The following is a 25000-nucleotide window of genomic DNA, read 5'->3' as shown; positions in this document are numbered from 1 at the left end:
AGAGAGAGAGAGAGAGAGAGACAATATGTTTACAGCTGAGATCCACATACTACCCCCATCTACAGAGAGAGAGAGAGAGAGACAATATGTTTACAGCTGAGATCCACATACTACCCCCATCTACAGAGAGAGAGAGAGAGAGAGAGAGAATATGTTTACAGCTGAGATCCACATACTACCCCCATCTACAGAGAGAGAGAGAGAGAGAGAATATGTTTACAGCTGAGATCCACATACTACCCCCATCTACAGAGAGAGAGAGAGAGAGAGAGAGGATATGTTTACAGCTGAGATCCACATACTACCCCCATCTACAGAGAGAGAGAGAGAGAGAGAGAGACAATATGTTTACAGCTGAGATCCACATACTACCCCCATCTACAGAGAGAGAGAGAGAGAGAGAGAGAGAGACAATATGTTTACAGCTGAGATCCACATACTACCCCCATCTACGAGAGAGAGAGAGAGAGAGAATATGTTTACAGCTGAGATCCACATACTACCCCCATCTACAGAGAGAGAGAGAGAATATGTTTACAGCTGAGATCCACATACTACCCCCATCTACAGAGAGAGAGAGAGACAATATGTTTACAGCTGAGATCCACATACTACCCCCATCTACAGAGAGAGAGAGAGAGAGAGAGACAATATGTTTACAGCTGAGATCCACATACTACCCCCATCTACAGAGAGAGAGAGAGAGAGAGAGAGACAATATGTTTACAGCTGAGATCCACATACTACCCCCATCTACAGAGAGAGAGAGAGAGAGAGAGAGACAATATGTTTACAGCTGAGATCCACATACTACCCCATCTACAGAGAGAGAGAGAGACAATATGTTTACAGCTGAGATCCACATACTACCCCCATCTACAGAGAGAGAGAGAGACAATATGTTTACAGCTGAGATCCACATACTACCCCCATCTACAGAGAGAGAGAGAGAGAGAGAGACAATATGTTTACAGCTGAGATCCACATACTACCCCATCTACAGAGAGAGAGAGAGACAATATGTTTACAGCTGAGATCCACATACTACCCCCATCTACAGAGAGAGAGAGAGACAATATGTTTACAGCTGAGATCCACATACTACCCCCATCTACAGAGAGAGAGAGAGAGAGAGACAATATGTTTACAGCTGAGATCCACATACTACCCCCATCTACAGAGAGAGAGAGAGAGAGAGAGAATATGTTTACAGCTGAGATCCACATACTACCCCCATCTACAGAGAGAGAGAGAGAGAATATTTTTACAGCTGAGATCCACATACTATCCCCATCTACAGAGAGAGAGAGAGAGAGAGCGAGAGAGAGAGACAATATGTTTACAGCTGAGATCCACATACTACCCCCATCTACAGAGAGAGAGAGAGAGAGAGAGAGACAATGTTTACAGCTGAGATCCACATACTACCCCCATCTACAGAGAGAGAGAGAGAGAGAATATGTTTACAGCTGAGATCCACATACTACCCCCATCTACAGAGAGAGAGAGAGAGAATATGTTTACAGCTGAGATCCACATACTACCCCCATCTACAGAGAGAGAGAGAGAGAGAGAGAGACAATATGTTTACAGCTGAGATCCACATACTACCCCCATCTACAGAGAGAGAGAGAGAGAGAGAGAGAGAGACAATATGTTTACAGCTGAGATCCACATACTACCCCCATCTACAGAGAGAGAGAGAGAGAGAGAGAGAATATGTTTACAGCTGAGATCCACATACTACCCCCATCTATAGAGAGAGAGAGAGAGAGAGAATATGTTTACAGCTGAGATCCACATACTACCCCCATCTACAGAGAGAGAGAGAGAGAGAGAGAGAATATGTTTACAGCTGAGATCCACATACTACCCCCATCTACAGAGAGAGAGAGAGAGAGAGAGACAATATGTTTACAGCTGAGATCCACATACTACCCCCATCTACAGAGAGAGAGAGAGAGAGAGAGACAATATGTTTACAGCTGAGATCCACATACTACCCCCATCTACAGAGAGAGAGAGAGAGAGAGAGAGAGACAATATGTTTACAGCTGAGATCCACATACTACCCCCATCTACAGAGAGAGAGAGAGAGAGAGAATATGTTTACAGCTGAGATCCACATACTACCCCCATCTACAGAGAGAGAGAGAGAGAGAGAGAGAGAATATGTTTACAGCTGAGATCCACATACTACCCCCATCTACAGAGAGAGAGAGAGAGAGAGAGAGAGACAATATGTTTACAGCTGAGATCCACATACTACCCCCATCTACAGAGAGAGAGAGAGAGAGAGAGACAATATGTTTACAGCTGAGATCCACATACTACCCCCATCTACAAGAGAGAGAGAGAGAGAGAGAGACAATATGTTTACAGCTGAGATCCACATACTACCCCCATCTACAGAGAGAGAGAGAGAGAGAGAACAATATGTTTACAGCTGAGATCCACATACTACCCCCATCTACAGAGAGAGAGAGAGAGAGAGAGAGAATATGTTTACAGCTGAGATCCACATACTACCCCCATCTACAGAGAGAGAGAGAGAGAGACAATATGTTTACAGCTGAGATCCACATACTACCCCCATCTACAGAGAGAGAGAGAGAGAGAGAGAGAGACAATATGTTTACAGCTGAGATCCACATACTACCCCATCTACAGAGAGAGAGAGAGACAATATGTTTACAGCTGAGATCCACATACTACCCCCATCTACAGAGAGAGAGAGACAATATGTTTACAGCTGAGATCCACATACTACCCCCATCTACAGAGAGAGAGAGAGAGAGAGAGACAATATGTTTACAGCTGAGATCCACATACTACCCCATCTACAGAGAGAGAGAGAGACAATATGTTTACAGCTGAGATCCACATACTACCCCCATCTACAGAGAGAGAGAGAGAGAGAGAGACAATATGTTTACAGCTGAGATCCACATACTACCCCCATCTACAGAGAGAGAGAGAGAGAGAGAGAATATGTTTACAGCTGAGATCCACATACTACCCCCATCTACAGAGAGAGAGAGAGAGAATATGTTTACAGCTGAGATCCACATACTACCCCCATCTACAGAGAGAGAGAGAGAGAGAGCGAGAGAGAGAGACAATATGTTTACAGCTGAGATCCACATACTACCCCCATCTACAGAGAGAGAGAGAGAGAGAGAGACAATGTTTACAGCTGAGATCCACATACTACCCCCATCTACAGAGAGAGAGAGAGAGAGAATATGTTTACAGCTGAGATCCACATACTACCCCCATCTACAGAGAGAGAGAGAGAGAGAATATGTTTACAGCTGAGATCCACATACTACCCCCATCTACAGAGAGAGAGAGAGAGAGAGAGAGACAATATGTTTACAGCTGAGATCCACATACTACCCCCATCTACAGAGAGAGAGAGAGAGAGAGAGAGAGACAATATGTTTACAGCTGAGATCCACATACTACCCCCATCTACAGAGAGAGAGAGAGAGAGAGAGAGAGAATATGTTTACAGCTGAGATCCACATACTACCCCCATCTATAGAGAGAGAGAGAGAGAGAGAATATGTTTACAGCTGAGATCCACATACTACCCCCATCTACAGAGAGTGAGAGAGAGAGAGAGAGAGAATATGTTTACAGCTGAGATCCACATACTACCCCCATCTACAGAGAGAGAGAGAGAGAGAGAGACAATATGTTTACAGCTGAGATCCACATACTACCCCCATCTACAGAGAGAGAGAGAGAGAGAGAGACAATATGTTTACAGCTGAGATCCACATACTACCCCCATCTACGAGAGAGAGAGAGAGAGAGAGAGAGACAATATGTTTACAGCTGAGATCCACATACTACCCCCATCTACAGAGAGAGAGAGAGAGAGAGAATATGTTTACAGCTGAGATCCACATACTACCCCCATCTACAGAGAGAGAGAGAGAATATGTTTACAGCTGAGATCCACATACTACCCCCATCTACGAGAGAGAGAGAGAGACAATATGTTTACAGCTGAGATCCACATACTACCCCCATCTACAGAGAGAGAGAGAGAGAGAGAGACAATATGTTTACAGCTGAGATCCACATACTACCCCCATCTACAGAGAGAGAGAGAGAGAGAGAGAGGATATGTTTACAGCTGAGATCCACATACTACCCCCATCTACAGAGAGAGAGAGAGAGAGAGAGACAATATGTTTACAGCTGAGATCCACATACTACCCCCATCTACAGAGAGAGAGAGAGAGAGAGAGAGAGACAATATGTTTACAGCTGAGATCCACATACTACCCCCATCTACAGAGAGAGAGAGAGAGAGAGAGAGACAATATGTTTACAGCTGAGATCCACATACTACCCCCATCTACAGAGAGAGAGAGAGAGAGAGAGACAATATGTTTACAGCTGAGATCCACATACTACCCCCATCTACAGAGAGAGAGAGAGAGAGAGAGAGAGACAATATGTTTACAGCTGAGATCCACATACTACCCCCATCTACAGAGAGAGAGAGAGAGAGAGAATATGTTTACAGCTGAGATCCACATACTACCCCCATCTACAGAGAGAGAGAGAGAATATGTTTACAGCTGAGATCCACATACTACCCCCATCTACAGAGAGAGAGAGAGAGACAATATGTTTACAGCTGAGATCCACATACTACCCCCATCTACAGAGAGAGAGAGAGAGAGAGAGACAATATGTTTACAGCTGAGATCCACATACTACCCCCATCTACAGAGAGAGAGAGAGAGAGAGAGAGAGAGAGGATATGTTTACAGCTGAGATCCACATACTACCCCCATCTACAGAGAGAGAGAGAGAGAGAGAGAGACAATATGTTTACAGCTGAGATCCACATACTACCCCCATCTACAGAGAGAGAGAGAGAGAGAGAGAGACAATATGTTTACAGCTGAGATCCACATACTACCCCCATCTACAGAGAGAGAGAGAGAGAGAGAGACAATATGTTTACAGCTGAGATCCACATACTACCCCCATCTACAGAGAGAGAGAGAGAGAGAGAGAGACAATATGTTTACAGCTGAGATCCACATACTACCCCCATCTACAGAGAGAGAGAGAGAGAGAGAGAGACAATATGTTTACAGCTGAGATCCACATACTACCCCCATCTACAGAGAGCGTGAGAGAGAGAGAATATGTTTACAGCTGAGATCCACATACTACCCCCATCTACAGAGAGAGAGAGAGAGAGAGAGAGAGAATATGTTTACAGCTGAGATCCACATACTACCCCCATCTACAGAGAGAGAGAGAGAGAGAGACAATATGTTTACAGCTGAGATCCACATACTACCCCCATCTACAGAGAGAGAGAGAGAGAGAGAGACAATATGTTTACAGCTGAGATCCACATACTACCCCATCTACAGAGAGAGAGAGAGACAATATGTTTACAGCTGAGATCCACATACTACCCCCATCTACAGAGAGAGAGAGAGACAATATGTTTACAGCTGAGATCCACATACTACCCCCATCTACAGAGAGAGAGAGAGAGAGAGACAATATGTTTACAGCTGAGATCCACATACTACCCCATCTACAGAGAGAGAGAGAGAGAGAGAGAGGATATGTTTACAGCTGAGATCCACATACTACCCCCATCTACAGAGAGAGAGAGAGAGAGAGAGAGAGACAATATGTTTACAGCTGAGATCCACATACTACCCCCATCTACAGAGAGAGAGAGAGAGAGAGAGAGAGACAATATGTTTACAGCTGAGATCCACATACTACCCCCATCTACAGAGAGAGAGAGAGAGAGAGAGACAATATGTTTACAGCTGAGATCCACATACTACCCCCATCTACAGAGAGAGAGAGAGAGAGAGAGACAATATGTTTACAGCTGAGATCCACATACTACCCCCATCTACAGAGAGAGAGAGAGAGAGAGAGAGACAATATGTTTACAGCTGAGATCCACATACTACCCCCATCTACAGAGAGAGAGAGAGAGAGAGAATATGTTTACAGCTGAGATCCACATACTACCCCCATCTACAGAGAGAGAGAGAGAATATGTTTACAGCTGAGATCCACATACTACCCCCATCTACAGAGAGAGAGAGAGACAATATGTTTACAGCTGAGATCCACATACTACCCCCATCTACAGAGAGAGAGAGAGAGAGAGAGACAATATGTTTACAGCTGAGATCCACATACTACCCCCATCTACAGAGAGAGAGAGAGAGAGAGAGGATATGTTTACAGCTGAGATCCACATACTACCCCCATCTACAGAGAGAGAGAGAGAGAGAGAGAGACAATATGTTTACAGCTGAGATCCACATACTACCCCCATCTACAGAGAGAGAGAGAGAGAGAGACAATATGTTTACAGCTGAGATCCACATACTACCCCCATCTACAGAGAGAGAGAGAGAGAGAGAGAGACAATATGTTTACAGCTGAGATCCACATACTACCCCCATCTACAGAGAGAGAGAGAGAGAGAGAGAGACAATATGTTTACAGCTGAGATCCACATACTACCCCCATCTACAGAGAGCGTGAGAGAGAGAGAATATGTTTACAGCTGAGATCCACATACTACCCCCATCTACAGAGAGAGAGAGAGAGAGAGAGAGAATATGTTTACAGCTGAGATCCACATACTACCCCCATCTACAGAGAGAGAGAGAGAGAGAGACAATATGTTTACAGCTGAGATCCACATACTACCCCCATCTACAGAGAGAGAGAGAGAGAGAGAGACAATATGTTTACAGCTGAGATCCACATACTACCCCATCTACAGAGAGAGAGAGAGACAATATGTTTACAGCTGAGATCCACATACTACCCCCATCTACAGAGAGAGAGAGAGACAATATGTTTACAGCTGAGATCCACATACTACCCCCATCTACAGAGAGAGAGAGAGAGAGAGACAATATGTTTACAGCTGAGATCCACATACTACCCCATCTACAGAGAGAGAGAGAGACAATATGTTTACAGCTGAGATCCACATACTACCCCCATCTACAGAGAGAGAGAGAGACAATATGTTTACAGCTGAGATCCACATACTACCCCCATCTATAGAGAGAGAGAGAGAGAGAGAGACAATATGTTTACAGCTGAGATCCACATACTACCCCCATCTACAGAGAGAGAGAGAGAGAGAGAGAGAGAGAATATGTTTACAGCTGAGATCCACATACTACCCCCCATCTACAGAGAGAGACAGAGAGACACAGACAATATGTTTACAGCTGAGATCCACATACTACCCCCATCTACAGAGAGAGAGAGAGAGAATATGTTTACAGCTGAGATCCACATACTACCCCCATCTACAGAGAGAGAGAGACAATATGTTTACAGCTGAGATCCACATACTACCCCCATCTACAGAGAGAGAGAGAGAGAGAGACAATGTTTACAGCTGAGATCCACATACTACCCCCATCTACAGAGAGAGAGAGAGAGAGAGAGAGAGAGACAATGTTTACAGCTGAGATCCACATACTACCCCCATCTACAGAGAGAGAGAGAGAGAGAGAATATGTTTACAGCTGAGATCCACATACTACCCCCATCTACAGAGAGAGAGAGAGAGAGAGACACAGACAATATGTTTACAGCTGAGATCCACATACTACCCCCATCTAGAGAGAGAGAGAGAGAGACAATATGTTTACAGCTGAGATCCGCATACTACCCCCATCTACAGAGAGAGAGAGAGAGACAATATGTTTACAGCTGAGATCCACATACTACCCCATCTACAGAGAGAGAGAGAGACAATATGTTTACAGCTGAGATCCACATACTACCCCCATCTACAGAGAGAGAGAGAGACAATATGTTTACAGCTGAGATCCACATACTACCCCCATCTACAGAGAGAGAGAGAGAGAGAGACAATATGTTTACAGCTGAGATCCACATACTACCCCCATCTACAGAGAGAGAGAGAGAGAGAGAGAGAGAGAGAGAGAGAGAGAGAGAGAGAGAGAGAGAGAGAGAGAGAGAATATGTTTACAGCTGAGATCCACATACTACCCCCATCTACAGAGAGAGAGAGAGAGACACAGACAATATGTTTACAGCTGAGATCCACATACTACCCACATCTACAGAGAGAGAGAGAGAGAATATGTTTACAGCTGAGATCCACATACTACCCCCATCTACAGAGAGAGAGAGAGAGAGCGAGAGAGAGAGACAATATGTTTACAGCTGAGATCCACATACTACCCCCATCTACAGAGAGAGAGAGAGAGAGAGAGAGACAATGTTTACAGCTGAGATCCACATACTAACCCCATCTACAGAGAGAGAGAGAGAGAGAGAGAGAGAGACAATGTTTACAGCTGAGATCCACATACTACCCCCATCTACAGAGAGAGAGAGAGAGAGAGAATATGTTTACAGCTGAGATCCACATACTACCCCCATCTACAGAGAGAGAGAGAGAGACACAGACAATATGTTTACAGCTGAGATCCACATACTACCCCCATCTAGAGAGAGAGAGAGAGAGACAATATGTTTACAGCTGAGATCCGCATACTACCCCCATCTACAGAGAGAGAGAGAGAGAGAGAGACAATATGTTTACAGCTGAGATCCACATACTACCCCCATCTAGAGAGAGAGAGAGAGAGACAATATGTTTACAGCTGAGATCCACATACTACCCCCATCTACAGAGAGAGAAAGACACAGACAATATGTTTACAGCTGAGATCCACATACCGGTCGCCCCAGGCGCATTCATAGTAAAATAAATCATGTTTAATCATACTACATATTCTAGTGTTCTACCGCGGGTTCAATCATGTCACAGGGGAAAACTGTCTTTGTCGACTGAAGTCAAATCTTTGTTGATGTTCTATCAGAAACGGACGTGGCGGTTTCATCGCTACGGATTCCAGATTTAAACTCACACACTTACTAACCCCTCCACCCCCCACCCAACCAGCCCGACCCCCCACAGCACGTATATCCCCCCACCACCACAGTCCCGTACCGTGTCTCCCATGTGTGACTGGAAGTCGAAGCGCATGGGGGGACAGAAGACGTTGTTGTAGGTCTCCATCAGTCTCTGCTTGTCCCCGTTGGGCTCCAGGCTCTCTACTGCTCTCTCCAGGCCCTCCAGACCGCTGTGTTTAGAGGTCTCCACGTTCATCTCCGCTGACAGGTAGGTCCGCAGCGCACGGTGGAGACTGGCATGGTAGCCCAGGTCACAGCACTGACAGAGAGATGTGGTGGGGGAGACAGACAGACAGAGAGAGAGATGTTCAATTCAGCAGAAATAGCGGAGAAAGCCGAGAAAGGCATGGGTAAAATCAAAGCAATACGTATTCGAGACTTGTCCCGAAGCCACTCCTGCGTTGTCTTGGCTGTGTGCTTAGGGTCATTGGGGCGGCAGCGTAGCCTAGTGGTTAGAGCATTGGACTAGTAACTGTTGCAAGTTCGAATCCCTGAGCTGACAAGGTACAAATCTGTCGTTCTGCCCCTGAACAAGGCAGTTAACCCACTGTTCCTAGGCCGTCATTGAAAATAAGAATTTATTCTTAACTGACTTGCCTAGTTAAATAAAGGATAAACAAATAAATTGTCCCATTGGAAGGTGAACCTTTGCCCTGTTCCTGAGAGCTCTGGAGCAGGTTTTCATCAAGGATCTCTCTGTACTTTGCTCTGTTCATCTTTCCCTCGATCCTGACGAGTCTCACAGTCCCTGCTGCTGAAAAAACATCCCCACAGCATGATGCTTCACCATAGGGATGGTGCCAGGTTTCCTCCAGATGTGACACTTGGCATTCAGGCCAAAGAGTTCAATCTTAGTTTCATCAGACCAGAATCTTGTTTCTCATGGCCTGAGAGTCTTTAGGTGCCTTTTGGCAAACTGCGGCCTGTCAAGACTTCCATCTGGCCACTCTAACATAAAGGCCTTATTGGTGGATTGCTGGAGAGATGGCTGTCCTTCTGGAAGGTTCTCCCATCTCCACAGAGGAACTCTGGAGCTCTGTCAGAGTTACCATCGAGTTCTTGGTCACTTCCCTGACCAAGAGTCTTGGTGGTTCCACACTTCTTCCATTTAAGAATGATAGAGGGCACTGTGTTCTTGGGGACCTTCAATGCTGCAGAAATCTTTTGTCACCCTTCCCCAGATATGTGCCTCGACACAATCCTGTCTCGGAGCTCTAAGGACAATTCCTTCCACCTCATTACTTGGTTTTGGCTCTGATATGCACTGTCAACTGTGGGACCTTATATAGACTGGTGTGTGCATTTCCAAATCATGTCCAATCAATTGAATTTCAGTTTTTTTAGCTTTGTCATTATGGGGTATTGTGTGTAGAAATTTTTTAAAATCCATTTTAGAATAAGGCTGTAACGTAACAAAATTTGTAAAAAAGTCAAGGGGTCTGAATGCTTTCCGAGTGCACTGTATTTGTTTACCAATCATCATCATTGCTGTTCATACAACCAGAGGCTAACCCACAGGTTCTCAGTCTCTAATGGGGAACAGACTACAGTAATGAGACCAGAGGCTAACCCACAGGTTCTCAGTCTCTAATGGGGAACAGACTACAGTAATGAGACCAGAGGCTAACCCACAGGTTCTCAGTCTCTAATGGGGAACAGACTACAGTAATGAGACCAGAGGCTAACCCACAGGTTCTCAGTCTCTAATGGGGAACAGACTACAGTAATGAGACCAGAGGCTAACCCACAGGTTCTCAGTCTCTAATGGGGAACAGACTACAGTAATGAGACCAGAGGCTAACCCACAGGTTCTCAGTCTCTAATGGGGAACAGACTACAGTAATGAGACCAGAGGCTAACCCACAGGTTCTCAGTCTCTAATGGGGAACAGACTACAGTAATGAGACCAGAGGCTAACCCACAGGTTCTCAGTCTCTAATGGGGAACAGACTACAGTAATGAGACCAGAGGCTAACCCACAGGTTCTCAGTCTCTAATGGGGAACAGACTACAGTAATGAGACCAGAGGCTAACCCACAGGTTCTCAGTCTCTAGGGGGGAACAGACTACAGTAATGAGACCAGAGGCTAACCCACAGGTTCTCAGTCTCTAATGGGGAACAGACTACAGTAATGAGACCAGAGGCTAACCCACAGGTTCTCAGTCTCTAATGGGGAACTGACTACAGTAATGAGACCAGAGGCTAACCCACAGGTTCTCAGTCTCTAATGGGGAACAGACTACAGTAATGAGACCAGAGGCTAACCCACAGGTTCTCAGTCTCTAATGGGGAACAGACTACAGTAATGAGACCAGAGGCTAACCCACAGGTTCTCAGTCTCTAATGGGGAACAGACTACAGTAATGAGACCAGAGGCTAACCCACAGGTTCTCAGTCTCTAATGGGGAACTGACTACAGTAATGAGACCAGAGGCTAACCCACAGGTTCTCAGTCTCTAATGGGGAACAGACTACAGTAATGAGACCAGAGAGGAGAGGAGAGGAGGAGAGAGGGAAGGAAGAGGGGAAAGAGAAGAGGAGGAGGTCCTCGTTAAGGGTCAGGGAAGAGAGGGGAAGAGACTGTAGAGAGGGGAGCCCTGCCAGTGAGAAAGAAGGGACGAGGAAGGATGGGGGATGAGGGGAAAGCCACTGGTCTTACCTGCTGCAGGGAGAGGGGGGAGGAGGGGGATGAGATGAGGGAGGGGATAGGTTGGGCTACATAATGACTTGTTCTCTGGCCCTCAGAAAGACTCCTGGCTGGAGTTCCTATTTGACCATGTCCAACAGGTTTGTGTGTTGTTTTGTGGTGTGTGTGTGAGTGTGTGTGTACTCACGTCGATGATGTCAGACAGGTCGTGGATGTAGTATTTGAAGACACAGCTGTTCGTAGCCTCCAGAGCCAACAGGTACTCATTCCTCGCCTTGACCGCTTTCAGCTTGTTCTCTGTGTACTTAGCCTGCCTCTGAGAGGGAGCCAGAGAGAGACACACAGAGAGAAAGAGAGAGGGAGAGGGTTAGAGAGAGAGGGGCAGAGAGAGAGGGGGAAAGAGTGAGGGGGACAGAGAGGAGGAGAGAGAGAGTGGGAATAAAGAGAGAGAACAGGATAGAGAGAGAGAGAGAGAGAGAGAGAGAGGGAGGGGAGAGAGAGAGTGGACAGAGAGAGAGAACATGGTCTATATTGGTGATGGAGATAGCTATAAGAGTAGGGTCACTCTGACAGAGCCCAGCTGTAGCAAAGCATTCTGTTATACACTCATACGTCCTTCATGAACAAAACACACATGCAGGCATACACATACACAGGCTGCATGCACACACACACGCACACTATAATGGGCTGTGCTGTGTGAGCTACATCTTCATCATCATCATCATCATCATAATCTTCATCATCATCATCAGCCAACCTGTCAGTAGGGGTGTCAGGGTCTCATACTCAGACAGCGCTGCTTTTCATATCCTTGACAATGCACGCACACACACACACACACACACACACACACACACACACACACACACACACACACACACACACACACACACACACACACTCTCTACCTTCTCCTTCATCTTCTCTATCTTCTTGACCGAGGAGCGTCGGACATGTTTCTCCTCCGTCTTGACGCTGGCCAGTGTGTCAGGTGACCTGGGAGTCTGTCTGTCGTCCTGGCGACCAGAGCGCCCCATCTGCTTCTCCTCCTGTTTCTCTGCATCCTTCAGTTTGTTCTCAGAGCTGATACTGTCTGTGTTGTACATGTGGTATGTCTTCATCACCTACAGTACACAGGGACGAGCGGAGCAGTGTTAGAGAGAGAGAGGGGGAGGGAGAGAGGGGGAGAGAGAGAGGGGAGAGAGAGAGAGAGAGAGAGAGGGGGAGGGAGAGGAGAGAGAGAGAGAGAGAGAGAGAGAGAGAGAGAGGGGAGAGAGAGAGAGGGAGAGAGAGAGAGAGAGAGAGAGGGGGAGAGAGAGAGAGAGAGAGAGAGAGAGAGAGAGAGAGAGAGAGGGAGAGAGAGAGAGGGAGAGAGAGAGAGAGAGAGAGAGAGAGAGAGAGAGAGAGAGAGAGAGAGAGAGAGAGAAAATAGGAAGGGGGATAGAGAGAGAGAGGGGGAGAGAGAGAGAGGGGAGAGAGAGAGAGAGAGGGAGAGAGAGAGGGGGAGAGAGAGAGAGAGAGAGAGAGAGAGAAGGGAGAGAGAGGGGGAGAGAAAGAGAGAGAGAGAGAGCGGGAGAGAGAGAGAGGGAGAGAGAGAGAGAGAGAGAGAGAGAGAGAGAGAGAGAGAGAGAGAGAAAATAGGAAGGGGGATAGAGAGAGAGAGAGCGAGTCTGTGTGTGTGTATCACACACATACACACACGTACACACACACCCTTGAGAAGCATGGCTGGCAGGCAGGATAGTGGATTGTCAGGAATGAGGCCTAGCGTTACCAAGAGGCGTGGAGCGCTGACTTCCCACATCACTGCCAATGAATGACCCACACACATGCATACACACATACTCTCCCCACCTCTCTCTCTCACACGCAGTTCTTCCAGGGAATGCCACACACACCTGTGTCAGCGTGTGCAGTGTCAGCACTAAACACTGACCACTTAAAGGGGAAACATGGGTGGATCCCCATCATTACATTTCCCTCTTTAAACCGTCAGACCGAGTCACGCTGCTGCTCCACAAGGGCCGGCCTGAGCTAGGCACTGCACAGAATCACTGCTATTTCTACTGGAAGGATACCTTTAAACAAAGGTGTTTGACATTCGAGGTGATTTAGAGATCTGATCATCTGGACCTCACGTAACACGTTCTATCACGTAACACGGTCTATCACGTAACACATTCCATCACGTAACACGTTCCATCACGTAACACGTTCCCATCACGTAACACGTTCCATCACGTAACACGTTCTATCACGTAACACGTTCCATCACGTAACACGTTCTATCACGTAACACGTTCTATCACGTAACACGTTCCATCACGTAACACGTTCCATCACGTAACACGTTCCCATCACGTAACACGTTCCATCACGTAACACGTTCCATCACGTAACACGTTCCCATCACGTAACACGTTCCATCACGTAACACGTTCTATCACGTAACACGTTCCATCACGTAACACGTTCCATCACGTAACACGTTCCAATCACGTAACACGTTCCATCACGTAACACGTTCCATCACGTAACACGTTCCATCACGTAACACGTAATATCACATAACACATTCTATCACGTAACACGTTCTATCACGTAACACGTTCTATCACGTAACACGTTCTATCACGTAACACGTTCCATCACGTAACACGTTCCATCACGTACCACGCTCTATCACGTAACACGTTCCATCACGTAACACGTTCTATCACGTAACACGTTCTATCACGTAACCCGTTCCATCACGTAACACGTTCTATCACGTAACACATTCTATCTATCAGACTCTGCCAGTGCTGAGGCAGGCGTCAAGCCCAGTCCTCTCTTCCCACCTCGTATGTCTGAGAAGCAGGCTGAGTATACGTGTGTGTGTGTGTGTGTGTGTGTGTGTGTGTGTGTGTGTGTGTGTGTGTGTGTGTGTGTGTGTGTGTGTGTGTGTGTGTGTGTGTGTGTGTGTGTGTGTGTGTGTGTGTGTGTGTGTGTGTGTGTGTGTGTGTGTGTGTGTGTGCCAGGCTGACTCTATTTCTGTCTAGTGGAGTCTCTCACTGTGCAATTCCACTATTAGTCTGCTACAGGCCTGGAGATGGTCGCATGGTTCCTTTGCTGCCTCCCTGCATTCTAACAGAGAACCTCCCTCCCAGTAGGGGGATCTCTCCCTGGTGTGTGAGGAGACAGCCTTACCGTGTAGAGCTCGTTCAGAACCTTCATCAGATCCTCGTGAAGCTGGACACCGACCTCCTTACTCTGCAGAGACACACAGAGACACAGGAACATGACGAAAGAGGCTGTCTCTCCTCTGTGATTACAGACGTACCCTCATCAATAACATTAACAAGATAAATCCATCTAAAGTCCAACCAGCCCGCAACTGTCCTCCATCCATCCGTCCATATAACCCACTGTCCCCCCCCATCTCTATTAGTCAGGAGCATGATATCCAGTGGGTTGGGGGGGGGACTGCCGGATCAGATGAACGATGGCGTGTGTGTTACCTGATGGATGTGGGGTTTGAGGCCTCAGCTCCATTATAAATAATGTGCGGGAGCGGATGAGGGGAGATACAGCGAAGGACAGTGGGGGGGGGGGGCTTTGGAGTGAGGAGAAGGAATACAGGAGGGGATGGAGCGAGGGAAGAGGAGGGAGGACATGGAGTGATGAGGGTGCTACCAGGCTCCACACAGGCTGCAGGACGACAGAGGCAGAGAAAAAATACAGTTGACAGGGAATTGATTATTCTGATCGCACGGTAATACGGGGAAAAGGGGCTGGACGGAACCAAAGCAAAGAAAGTCAAAGTTTAAGAGTTCCCTCTCCTACCTTACCTGCCTTCCCACTTCTAACCTTCAGCACCACCTGGCGCGCTAACCAAAATACAGGGGGTGCTCCGCCCAGGTCTTACCTGGTGTGCATAGACAGATGAAATACTATAATAATAATAATATGTTGTATTTATACAGTATAGTGCTTTTCCACCTACAGTAGGTGCTCAAAGCGCTTTACATAGTGAGGGGGCATTCTCAACTCTTCCACCACCAATGTGTAGCACACACTTGAGTGGTGCACGGCAACCATTTTGTGGCAGAACGCTCACCACACGTCAGCTATCAATTGGGAATTTGACCAGGACACCGGGGTTAACACACCTACTCTTATGATAAGTGCCATGGGATTTTGAAAAACCCAGTGTCGTCAAAAAGGCGATTTTCCTCTGTTTTAGGCATATATATATTTCCACACTATGAGGTTGGAATAAAGCTGTGAAATTGTTAAAACGACGGTAATGCCATTTTAAGTTAAGCGTGTAAGAGCTGTTTGAAAGGTAAGCCTGTTTTGGTGGGATAGAGTTTTGGCCAGTCTGGTGACATCACCGGGCAGAACATTTGCTAATAGACCAATAAGAAAGACAGTTCCAAACCTCACTGCCAATAACAGCACATTTTCAGCATTCCCCTCCCCACTCAGACCAGTCCCAGAAAAGTCCTAACAAAATTCTTGCTTGAGAAATTGCTCTTTGCTATTTTTATTTATTTCGTACCATTTCTATTGAAAACAATCACAGTAAGGCACTTAGTTGTTACCCAGAAATGATTTGATAAGGAGATTAAAAACAGTGGCGTTGGTGGGGCTACCCGAGTGGCGCAGCGGTCTAAGGCACTGCATCGCAGTGCTAGAGGCGTCACTACCGACCCAGGTTCATTCCGGGAGTCACATAGGACGGCGCACAATTGGCCCAGCGTCGTCCTAGTTAGGGGAGTGTTTGGCCTGTGGGGCTTTCCTTGGCTCATCGCGCTCTAGTGACTCCTTGTGGCGGGCTGGGTTCCTGCAGGCTGACTGCGGTCGCCAGTTGAACGATGTTTCCTCCAACACATTGGTGCGGCTGGCTTCCGGGTTAAGCTGGTGGGTGTTAAGGAGCGTGATTAAGCGGGTCATGTTTCTGATGACGTATGACTCCACCTTCGCCTCTCTCTTTCAAGCCCGTTAGGGAGTTGCAGCAATGAGACAAGATCAAAAATTGGGGTAAAATATATATTTTTTAAATAAACAGAGGCATTGGACCTTTAACGACCAGAGAGAGTCGGGACACCCTTTGAACAGCACCCTACGCAATGCAATGTGCCCTTCACTGCCCATTGGCATCTCCTAAGACCAGAGGCAAGAGTGCCCCCTACTGGCCCTCCAACACCACTTCCAGGAGCATCTGGTCGCCCATCCAGGACCAACCCTGCTGCAAGCCAGCAGTGGGATGCAGGGTGGTATGCTGCTGGCTATGATTCTGGGCTTGCTAAGGTGAGAGAAATTAATTTAGTTCTGACTCTAAGCCTTCACTCCTGATTGTGTTAATTGCAGGCGTTGGCAGGGTGTGTGCGCGTGTGTGTCCTGGGTGATGAAGCAGTCAGAGGTGCAAATGAAGTGCCAAGACAAGACCTGAGACCAGCTACGGAATGAGAACGGCATGAGACCTGAACAGAGATGACATCCAAAAGACAGAGATAGCGAGCAAGAGAGAGAGAGAGAAAGAGACAGAGAAAGATCGAGAGGGAGGGAGAGAGAGATAGCGACAAAGAGAAAGGGTGAAGGAGACAGGAAAAGAGAGAGCGAGAGAGAGAGACGGAGTAACAGAGATTGTAAAAAAAAGAAATCACAAACACGTGTTCAGGGATTATCCCACAGGCAAGAGGGAGATGGGGAAGAACGGCTAGGGATGAGGAGAGAATATTTTTTATTCTATTTAACTAGGCAAGTCAGTTAAGAACAAATTCTTATCTACAACGACGGCCTACACCGGCCAAACCAGGACAACGCTGGGCCAATTGTGCGCCGCTCTATGGGACTCCCAATCACGGGCGGTTGTGATACAGCCTGGATTCGAACCAGGGTGTCTGTATTGACACCTCTTGCACTGAGATGCAGTGCCTTAGACCACTGCGCCACTCAGGAGCCCCCATACATAAGAATGGAGTAGAGGGGTCGTTTTGGATGAAAGGGGGAGAGATGGATGGAGGAAGGGTAGGGAAAGAGAGATTAGAGAGTGGGTAAAGGGAGGTGGAGAGCAGGGAAGAAGGTACCAACAGACATTGAGCAGAGTCCCTCTCCTCCCCCTCTCTAAACCCCATTGATTGATCGGAGGGCTTAAGTGTCCGTCGAGTGACATATAGCCAAACGATAGCCAATCAAAAAGCAATCTGCCATGGCAAAACACGGCCATCCATCAGACACAAGACCCCTGACCTCTAACCCATAGACCTCTAGTCTCCTTCCAAACAGTCGGTCTTCCCTGATGGAGAAACCTGAGAAGAGGTCTGGAGAGAGGAAAGATATATTAGAAGAAAACAGAAGTGAATAGATCAGCACATTCTCCTCAGTCTGTGTACAGTCTGATTCAGGCCTCAGGGGACAATTTGGACCGTTTGAAACATTCACACTTTAAATAAGTGCACTGAACACTCATTAGAGTATTTAGTCTCTCTCTCTCTCACACACACACAGATGAGCAGCCTCCTCTCACAACATCGCCCACACACACCCCACTGAGCAGCATCTGCACTACTTACCAAAGCCCTACTCTGTGTGTGTGTGCATGTGACTGTAGACCTGTAGCCTCTGGTTCCACTGGCTTTCATGTCACTGACCGGATTTCTTTCATTTACCTAATGATCTAGTTAATTAGCCATTGTGGGAAAGAGTACCCATGTCAAAATAAAACAACAAAGATTTGGAAATAATCCGCCTCGGGGTGTGTGTTTGTATATAGGAAATCTGTGTTTTGATGAGATATTCCACAGAGTGATTGGCTTGGCTCCTTCTAAAGCTTCTACTCAGTCAGACCAACAGAAGCTGCAGCAACACCCCCTAAACCCCTGGTACTCCCAACACTCCCAACACTACCTATACTTCTGGTACCCCCCAACACCCCCTACACCCCTGGTACTCCCAACACTCCCAACACTACCTATACTTCTGGTACTCCCAACACTACCAACACTACCTATACTTCTGCTACCCCCCAACACCCCCTAAACCCCTGGCACTCCCAACACTCCCAACACTACCTATACTTCTGGTACCCCCAACACCCCCTAAACCCCTGGTACTCCCAACACTACCAACACTACCTATACTTCTGGTACCCCCCAACACCCCCTACACCCCTGGTACTCCCAACACTACCAACACTACCTATACTTCTGGTACCCCCAACACCCCCTAAACCCCTGGTACTCCCAACACTACCAACACTACCTATACTTCTGGTACCCCCCAACACCCCCTAAACCCCTGGTACTCCCAACACTCCCAACACTACCTATACTTCTGGTACCCCCAACACCCCCTAAACCCCTGGTACTCCCAACACTCCCAACACTACCTATACTTCTGGTACCCCCCAACACCCCCTACACCCCTGGTACTCCCAACACTCCCAACACTACCTATACTTCTGGTACTCCCAACACTACCAACACTACCTATACTTCTGCTACCCCCCAACACCCCCTAAACCCCTGGTACTCCCAACACTCCCAACACTACCTATACTTCTGGTACTCCCAACACTACCAACACTACCTATACTTCTGGTACTCCCAACACTCCCTATACTTCTGGTACTCCCAACACTCCCAACACTACCTATACTTCTGGTACTCCCAACACTCCCAACACTACCTATACTTCTGGCACTCCCAACACTCCCAACACTACCTATTCTTCTGGTACCCCCCAACACCCCCTAAACCCCTGGTACTCCCAACACTCCCAACACTACCTATACTTCTGCTACCCCCCAACACCCCTAAACCCCTGGTACTCCCAACACTCCCAACACTCCCAACACTACCAACACTCCCAACACTTCCTATACTTCTGGTACCCCCCAACACCCCTAAACCCCTGGTACTCCCAACACTCCCAACACCCCCTAAACCCCTGGTACTCCCAACACTCCCAACACTACCTATACTTCTGCTACCCCCCAACACCCCCTAAACCCCTGGCACTCCCAACACTCCCAACACTACCTATACTTCTGGTACTCCCAACACTCCCAACACTACCTATACTTCTGGTACCCCCCAACACCCCCTAAACCCCTGGCACTCCCAACACTCCCAACACTACCTATACTTCTGGTACCCCCAACACCCCCTAAACCCCTGGTACTCCCAACACTACCAACACTACCTATACTTCTGGTACCCCCCAACACCCCCTAAACCCCTGGCACTCCCAACACTACCAACACTACCTATACTTCTGGTACTCCCCAACACCCTCTAAACCCCTGGCACTCCCAACACTCCCAACACTACCTATACTTCTGGTACTCCCCAACACCCTCTAAACCCCTGGCACTCCCAACACTCCCAACACTACCTATACTTCTGGTACCCCCCAACACCCCCTAAATCCCTGGCACTCCCAACACTACCTATACTTCTGGTACCCCCCAACACCCTCTAAACCCCTGGTACTCCCAACACTACCAACACTACCTATACTTCTGGTACCCCCCAACACCCCCTAAACCCCTGGTACTCCCAACACTACCAACACTACCTATACTTCTGGTACCCCCCAACACCCCCTAAATCCCTGGCACTCCCAACACTCCCAACAATACCTATACTTCTGGTACCCCCCAACACCCCCTAAACCCCTGGCACTCCCAACACTCCCAACACTACCTATACTTCTGGTACCCCCAACACCCCCTAAACCCCTGGCACTCCCAACACTCCCAACACTACCTATACTTCTGGTACCCCCCAACACCCCCTACACCCCTGGTACTCCCAACACTACCAACACTACCTATACTTCTGGTACCCCCAACACCCCCTACACCCCTGGTACTCCCAACACTCCCAACACTACCTATACTTCTGGTCCCCCCAACACCCCCTAAACCCCTGGTACTCCCAACACTCCCAACACTACCTATACTTCTGGTACCCCCCAACACCCCCTTCGCCCCTGGCACTCCCAACACTACCAACACTACCAACACTCCCAACACTACCAACACTCCCAACACTACCTATACTGCTGGTACCCCATAACATCCCAACACCCCCAACACTACCAACACTTCCTATACTTCTGGTACCCCACAACATCCCAACACCTCCTACACCCCTGGCATTCCCAACATTACCAACACTACCAACACTTCCTATACTTCTGGTACCCCCCAACACTCCCAACACTACCTATACTTCTGGTACCCCTCAACACTCCCAACACTACCTATACTTCTGGCACTCCCAACACTCCCAACACTACCTATACTTATGCTACCCCCCAACACCCCCTAAACCCCTGGTACTCCCAACACTCCCAACACTACCTATACTTCTGGTACCCCCCAACACCCCCTAAACCCCTGGTACTCCCAACACTCCCAACACTACCTATACTTCTGGTACCCCCCAACACCCCCTAAACCCCTGGTACTCCCAACACTCCCAACACTACCTATACTTCTGGTACTCCCAACACTACCTATACTTCTGGTACCCCCCAACACCCCCTAAACCCCTGGTACTCCCAACACTCCCAACACTACCTATACTTCTGGTACCCCCCAACACCCCCTAAACCCCTGGTACTCCCAACATTACCAACACTACCTATACTTCTGGTACCCCCCAACACCCCCTAAACCCCTGGCACTCCCAACACTCCCAACACTACCTATACTTCTGCTACCCCCCAACACCCCCTAAACCCCTGGTACTCCCAACACTCCCAACACTACCTATACTTCTGGTACTCCCAACACTCCCAACACTACCTATACTTCTGGTACCCCCCAACACCCCCTAAACCCCTGGCACTCCCAACACTCCCAACACTACCTATACTTCTGCTACCCCCCAACACCCCCTAAACCCCTGGTACTCCCAACACTCCCAACACTACCTATACTTCTGGTACTCCCAACACTCCCAACACTACCTATACTTCTGGTACCCCCCAACACCCCCTAAACCCCTGGTACTCCCAACACTCCCAACACTACCTATACTTCTGCTACCCCCAACACCCCCTAAACCCCTGGCACTCCCAACACTCCCAACACTACCTATACTTCTGGTACTCCCAACACTCCCAACACTACCTATACTTCTGGTACCCCCAACACCCCCTAAACCCCTGGCACTCCCAACACTCCCAACACTACCTATACTTCTGGTACCCCCAACACCCCCTAAACCCCTGGCACTCCCAACACTCCCAACACTACCTATACTTCTGGTACCCCCAACACCCCCTAAACCCCTGGTACTCCCAACACTCCCAACACTACCTATACTTCTGGTACCCCCAACACCCCCTAAACCCCTGGCACTCCCAACACTACCAACACTACCTATACTTCTGGTACCCCCAACACCCCCTAAACCCCTGGCACTCCCAACACTCCCAACACTACCTATACTTCTGGTACCCCCAACACCCCCTAAACCCCTGGCACTCCCAACACTCCCAACACTACCAACACTCCCAACACTACCTATACTTCTGGTACCCCCAACACCCCCTAAACCCCTGGCACTCCCAACACTACCAACACTACCTATACTTCTGGTACCCCCCAACACCCCCTAAATCCCTGGCACTCCCAACACTACCTATACTTCTGGTACCCCCAACACCCTCTAAACCCCTGGTACTCCCAACACTACCAACACTACCTATACTTCTGGTACCCCCAACACCCCCTAAACCCCTGGTACTCCCAACACTACCAACACTACCTATACTTCTGGTACCCCCCAACACCCCCTAAACCCCTGGCACTCCCAACACTCCCAACAATACCTATACTTCTGGTACCCCCAACACCCCCTAAACCCCTGGCACTCCCAACACTCCCAACACTACCTATACTTCTGGTACCCCCAACACCCCCTAAACCCCTGGCACTCCCAACACTCCCAACACTACCTATACTTCTGGTACCCCCCAACACCCCCTACACCCCTGGTACTCCCAACACTACCAACACTACCTATACTTCTGGTACCCCCCAACACCCCCTACACCCCTGGTACTCCCAACACTCCCAACACTACCTATACTTCTGGTACCCCCCAACACCCCCTAAACCCCTGGTACTCCCAACACTCCCAACACTACCTATACTTCTGGTACCCCCCAACACCCCCTTCGCCCCTGGCACTCCCAACACTACCAACACTACCAACACTCCCAACACTACCAACACTCCCAACACTACCTATACTGCTGGTACCCCATAACATCCCAACACCCCCAACACTACCAACACTTCCTATACTTCTGGTACCCCACAACATCCCAACACCTCCTACACCCCTGGCATTCCCAACATTACCAACACTACCAACACTTCCTATACTTCTGGTACCCCCCAACACTCCCAACACTACCTATACTTCTGGTACCCCTCAACACTCCCAACACTACCTATACTTCTGGTACCCCACAACATCCCAACACCCCCTACACCCCTGGCATTCCCAACACTCCCAACACTTCCTATACTCCTGGTACCCCCCAACATCCCAACACCCCCTACACCCCTGGAATTCCCAACACTCCCAACATTCCCAACACTACCAACACTTGCTATACTTCTGGTACCCCCCAACACTCCCAACACTACCTATACTTCTGGTACCCCACAACATCCCAACACCCCTTATAACCCCAACACCCCCTACACCCCCAACATCCCTCATACCCCCAACATCCCAACACCCCTTATAACCCCAACACCCCCTACACCCCCAACATCCCTCATACCCCCAACATCCCAACACCCCTTATACCCCCAACACCCCCTTCACCCCCAACATCCCTGATACCCACAACATCCCAACACCCCTTATACCCACAACACCCCCTACATCCCCAACATCCCTCATACCCACAACATCCCAACACCCCCTACACCCCCCAACATCCCAACACCCCCAACATCCCAACCCCCTTCTACCCCCAACATCTAGCCACACTACACAAAAAGTACATTTCTCCTCCTCCAGTCATTGAGAACAAACTGAGCAATCTCAAACGCGCCCTGTCGAGAAAAAAAGAAAAAAACGGAATTCAATCCTCTGCTCGCCCCGTAACCAGAATACTGCAGGCTTATCGACAAAAATGTCACAAAAGAGATCGACATACGTAGGGCAATAAAACACTAAATTGATTTCGTTTTCGATTTCCCCAAGAACACACAGTAGGCAAATTCTCACCTCTTTAGGCACTCTGTTAAATCTACCCATCTCTATAGCCAGAGGGAGGGGGCCAGATCTGACCCTAGTTTTTTTGTTAGGTCCAGGCGGACATATGGTTCAGGGGTGTATTTCTCTTTGATGAGAGTGTACTTTCTAAGTTTAGGTTTAAACCAAACATCAACTGCCCATTTTTCCTCGTGGATCAGGAAAAGCTTGTCCTTGATTTGGTTAACACCACATGGTAATTTGTTACTGATTATAAACTGGGTGGTTCGAGCCCTGAATGGTGACTGGCTGAAAGCCGTGGAATATGAGACCGTATACCACGGGTTTGACAAAACATGTATTTTTACTGTTCTAATTACGTTGGTAAGCAGTTTATAATAGCAATAAGGCACTTTGGGGGTTTGAGTATCTGTGGGATACGTCCGGCCTAAGAACAGCCCTTACCCATGGTATATTGGCCATATACTGTGCCAGCTTTAATATATACTGAAAATCAGTTTCACCAAAAAATAGATAAAAATTGTATAGCCCACAGATTGTTATTAGTAAGGTCCCAGTCTAACACTTTTTGTTGTTGTTGTGATTCTGTGTTCTGGCATATTTATCAGTCTGTTCCATGTCCCCTTTTTTTGCCTAACCACACGTGGTTCCCAAACCCATATCCCCACAGATGGCCAGGTACTCCCGAACGGCAGTAGTAGCCTATCTGACAGTTATAAAGAAATCCATGACGATGTCGGGAACATGGCGCCAGCATATCTCTATCTAGGCCTAGGCTTGTCTCCTTGAATTGGGGGAAGAGGCGCGACAGGGCCTCTTCCCCCTTGGGTGGTTGAAAAGATGTGGGATGGGCCCTCAAATCCTCAAAAAGTTCACTGCTTGATGTGGCAACTGCACCGCCCTCGATTGGATGGCGCTACAGAGGGTGGTGCGGATAGCCCAGTATAACACTGCGGCCGAGCTCCCTGCCATCCAGGACCTTTATATCAGGCGGTGTGAAAGGAAGGCCCACCCAAGCCATGTGCGCTCTGCTTCTGCATGCCAAGCAGTACCGGAGCAACACATCTGTAACCAACAGCCTCCTGAACAGCTTCTATCCCCAAGCCATAAGACTGCTAA

General features: G+C 48.2%; 1 protein-coding gene across 4 annotated transcripts in view; it reads right to left on the bottom strand.

Moving 5' to 3' along the window:
* Window positions 1–25000, bottom strand: part of LOC106582832 (SLIT-ROBO Rho GTPase-activating protein 2) — a 140165-nt gene that overhangs the window by 22735 nt on the left and 92430 nt on the right. For all 4 annotated transcript variants that reach the window (XM_014166320.2, XM_014166321.2, XM_014166323.2 and 1 more), the window contains 4 exons: window positions 14832–14894; window positions 12551–12766; window positions 11827–11955; window positions 9029–9250 (listed from right to left, as the gene is read on the bottom strand). In XM_014166320.2, coding sequence (XP_014021795.1) covers window positions 9029–9250; window positions 11827–11955; window positions 12551–12766; window positions 14832–14894 — 630 coding nt within the window. The remainder of the gene's footprint in view (window positions 1–9028; window positions 9251–11826; window positions 11956–12550; window positions 12767–14831; window positions 14895–25000) is intronic.

The sequence above is a fragment of the Salmo salar genome, chromosome ssa22, assembly GCF_905237065.1.
Source record: "Salmo salar chromosome ssa22, Ssal_v3.1, whole genome shotgun sequence".
NCBI classification, from domain to species: Eukaryota; Metazoa; Chordata; class Actinopteri; order Salmoniformes; family Salmonidae; genus Salmo; species Salmo salar.
The sequence above is the reverse complement of the archived record's forward strand: the minus strand, read 5'-3'. Positions and strand labels throughout refer to the sequence as shown.